The sequence below is a fragment of the Alosa pseudoharengus genome, unplaced genomic scaffold (assembly GCF_046254945.1).
Source record: "Alosa pseudoharengus isolate Yale_2024_CS ecotype anadromous, Long Island Sound unplaced genomic scaffold, YU_APseudo_1.1 YU_APseudo_1.1_scf_22, whole genome shotgun sequence".
Lineage (NCBI taxonomy): Eukaryota > Metazoa > Chordata > Actinopteri > Clupeiformes > Clupeidae > Alosa > Alosa pseudoharengus.
Window position 1 is genome coordinate 13,725,082 of NW_027468680.1, and position 3,093 is coordinate 13,728,174.

The 3,093-nt window shown below is 51.1% G+C and overlaps 1 protein-coding gene across 2 annotated transcripts in view; it reads right to left on the bottom strand.

Moving 5' to 3' along the window:
• arhgap5 (Rho GTPase activating protein 5) overlaps positions 1-3,093 on the bottom strand; it is a 41,470-nt gene that overhangs the window by 10,641 nt on the left and 27,736 nt on the right. For both annotated transcript variants that reach the window (XM_076300625.1, XM_076300624.1), the window contains exon 4: positions 1,190-1,267. In XM_076300625.1, coding sequence (XP_076156740.1) covers positions 1,190-1,267 — 78 coding nt within the window. The remainder of the gene's footprint in view (positions 1-1,189; positions 1,268-3,093) is intronic.

Below are 3,093 nucleotides of genomic sequence, written 5' to 3' on the forward strand. Positions count from 1 at the left end.
TGTGTGTGTGTGTGTGTGTGTGTCTGAGGAAGATGGGAGGGTGAGATAATGCATGAGGCAGTAAATTAAATGGTCGGCAGGTGGTTAGGACTGAGCGGAGGAGAATGTTTGAAAAGCTGGATTAGAGCAGTGGAACTATGGAGACGAGCGTGTCTGAGGGGGGGAGATGGCTCTGCCTAAACGGAGTCTGCACACGGAACAGCAGTTTACAGCTGCACTCCGCATAATGGCCCATCAGTGTTTGCGGAGGAGGTGGGCATGCAGATGATGGGACATATGGACACATATTATTATGACTTCAGAGAGAGAGAGATGGAGAGGGGGAGAGAGAGAGAGAGATAGAGAGAGAGGGAGAGAGAGAGAAGGAGAGGGGGAGAGAGAGAGAGAGATAGAGAGAGAGGGAGAGAGAGAGAAGGAGAGGGGGAGAGATAGAGATAGAGGGAGAGGGAGAGAGAGAGAAGGAGAGAGGGGGAGAGAGAGAAGGAGAGGGGGAGAGATAGAGATAGAGGGAGAGGGAGAGAGAGAGAAGGAGAGAGGGAGAGAGAGAGAAGGAGAGGGGGAGAGAGAGAGAAGGAGAGGGGGAGAGATAAAGATAGAGGGAGAGGGAGAGAGAGAGGAGAGAGGGAGAGAGAGAGAAGGAGAGAGGGAGAGATAGAGATAGAGGGAGAGAGAGAGAAGGAGAGGGGGAGAGATAGAGATAGAGGGAGAGGGAGAGAGAGAGAAGGAGAGGGGGAGAGATAGAGATAGAGGGAGAGGGAGAGAAGGAGAGGGGGAGAGATAGAGATAGAGGGAGAGGGAGAGAGAGAGAAGGAGAGGGGGAGAGATAGAGATAGAGGGAGAGGGAGAGGGAGAGAGAGAGAAGGAATGAAGGGGGAGGGCAAAGAAGGGAGAGCGAGAGAGAGGAGCATGACTACCCCCAGAGTTAATTACTGAACATAAAGAAACACAAAGAATACACGACTTGATGAGAAGGTCTGCAGAGCTGTTTTTGTGTGTGTGTGTGTGTGTGTGTGTATGTATGTGTGTGTGTGTGTGTGTGTGTGTGTGTGTGTGTACATGAGTATGCATATTAGTACTTGTGATTATCCCATTTTGTGAGCTACAGGAGGGGGAGAACAAACCATGGCCCTGTGTACTGTACCATATGCCAGCTCAGTTATGACAGGCTATTAAACACACACAAACACACCTTGATCAAACTGCTTCTGGATGTTGTCCTGGTCCGTTTTGTTGCCACTGACTCGATACAGCCCCTCTGTCGTCAAACCTGGGAAAGAGAAAAACAGAGAAAGACGGCGTCAGTGTAAGAGAAGTGAGAGTGCGAGACACTACATCAGGGGCTTCATTACCAGCACACATCCAAATTGGTACATCTGTCGCACCCACACTATTGGCCAACCTCACACGGGTTGGGGGAATCAATAGTGAGGGTGAACGACACACCCTTCCCTGGCACCTACTCAGCCAGTCCCCCCCTGCCCCCCCCCCACACACACACACAGGAATTTATGCTGAGAGCAGAGGTGCCCTGGTTCTTTGGGAGCCTGACAAGGGGGGGGGGGGGGGGGGGGCATTTGACGGATCTCTCTCATGGGACTTGGCTCGACATCAGACAACGCATGCACATCAATACCCTGCATTAAAGTCGAGCCCCCATGCCTGCTTTTGGGTCATATGTGAAAGGTCAGAGTTGAGGAGCTTCGTTTTGACGGGCACACACACAAACACGTGAACGCGACGGTTTCGCGTCAAGAGAGGACACAGGCGAAGTGCCGCGTTCGCTGAACAAAGCCGTCGCCTTATTAATACAGACAGCAGCAGCGTGCCCAGGCGTTCAACTCAAACCCTCACGGACACTTCAAACGACAGGGTGGGGTGGATGGACATCGGAGGCAGCTGATGCTGCGGAAGCCAAAGGCAATCGGACGGTCCCCGAGGACACCAAGGTAATTAGATTGCAGGTTGTTAGCAGTGCAGCCTTTGCTAGGCCTGCACACACACACACACACACACACACACACACACACACACACACACACATCTGTGGTCCTGGCCTTTGGCGTAGCTAGCGGGATACGCCAAAATGAACTCCGTTCAAGTTCAGATCAGTTCTGACATGACAATCATAAAAGCTGTTGAGGTGTGAGTGTGTGTGTGAGTATGGGAGAGTGCGTGTATGTGTGTGTGTGTGTATATATGTGTATGAGTTGTGGGTGAGCATGGGAGAGTGCATGAGGGAGGGTTGGTGTGTGTGCCAGCATCTGGGTGCTGACAGAAAAGGCAGTGCATTCCTGGGATGATCCAGCGTGTCTGAGCAAGTCCCTCCTCCCACTGTAAATACATATACACACCCATACAAATACATGCAAACACACACACACACACACACACTTACTCAAACACACACCACACAACACAGGAAAAGCAACAGCTGAGGAGTAAAGGGGTGCGGCACAGAAACCAAATAAGCAGCCCTACTCACTCACACACACACACACACACACACACACATGTATAGGCTCCTAAACACACACTATACACAAATGGGCAGGTGCGTAGGGAACAGGTAAGAGCAGAATTTCCGACTCCAGCAGAAGTCAGTGCAGGTGAATCACCAGCAAGTGAAAGCCTAGTGTCAACACAGCCATTGCCAAAGCAAAGTCACAACTCACACATGGTTCTCTGTCAGTTCTCACGCCACTGACTGACTACACCAAGGGCTGTGTCAAAGTGTCTGTGTGTGTGTGTGTGTGTGTATATAGTCTGGTGGTGTTAGGCCCTGCCTGATACTGTCAGCAGAACGTGAGCTCACAGACCAGCAAGTGAGCTCAAACACACACACACACACACACACACACACACACACACACACAGAGAGAGAGAGCGAATAAGAGAGACCCAGCATAGAGCTGCTACACCAGTGCTGGGGATTTTCCATGGGAAGATAAGGCAGCACCAGAACAGCTTTCCATTTCATTCAGCCAATCACCTCTTCTCTTCTGTCAGTGCTCTCCATCTCTCTCTGTCAGTGCTCCTGTCTATCTCTCTTCCTACTTCCTGTGTGTCCCTCTCCTTATCTCAAACTACCGGTTC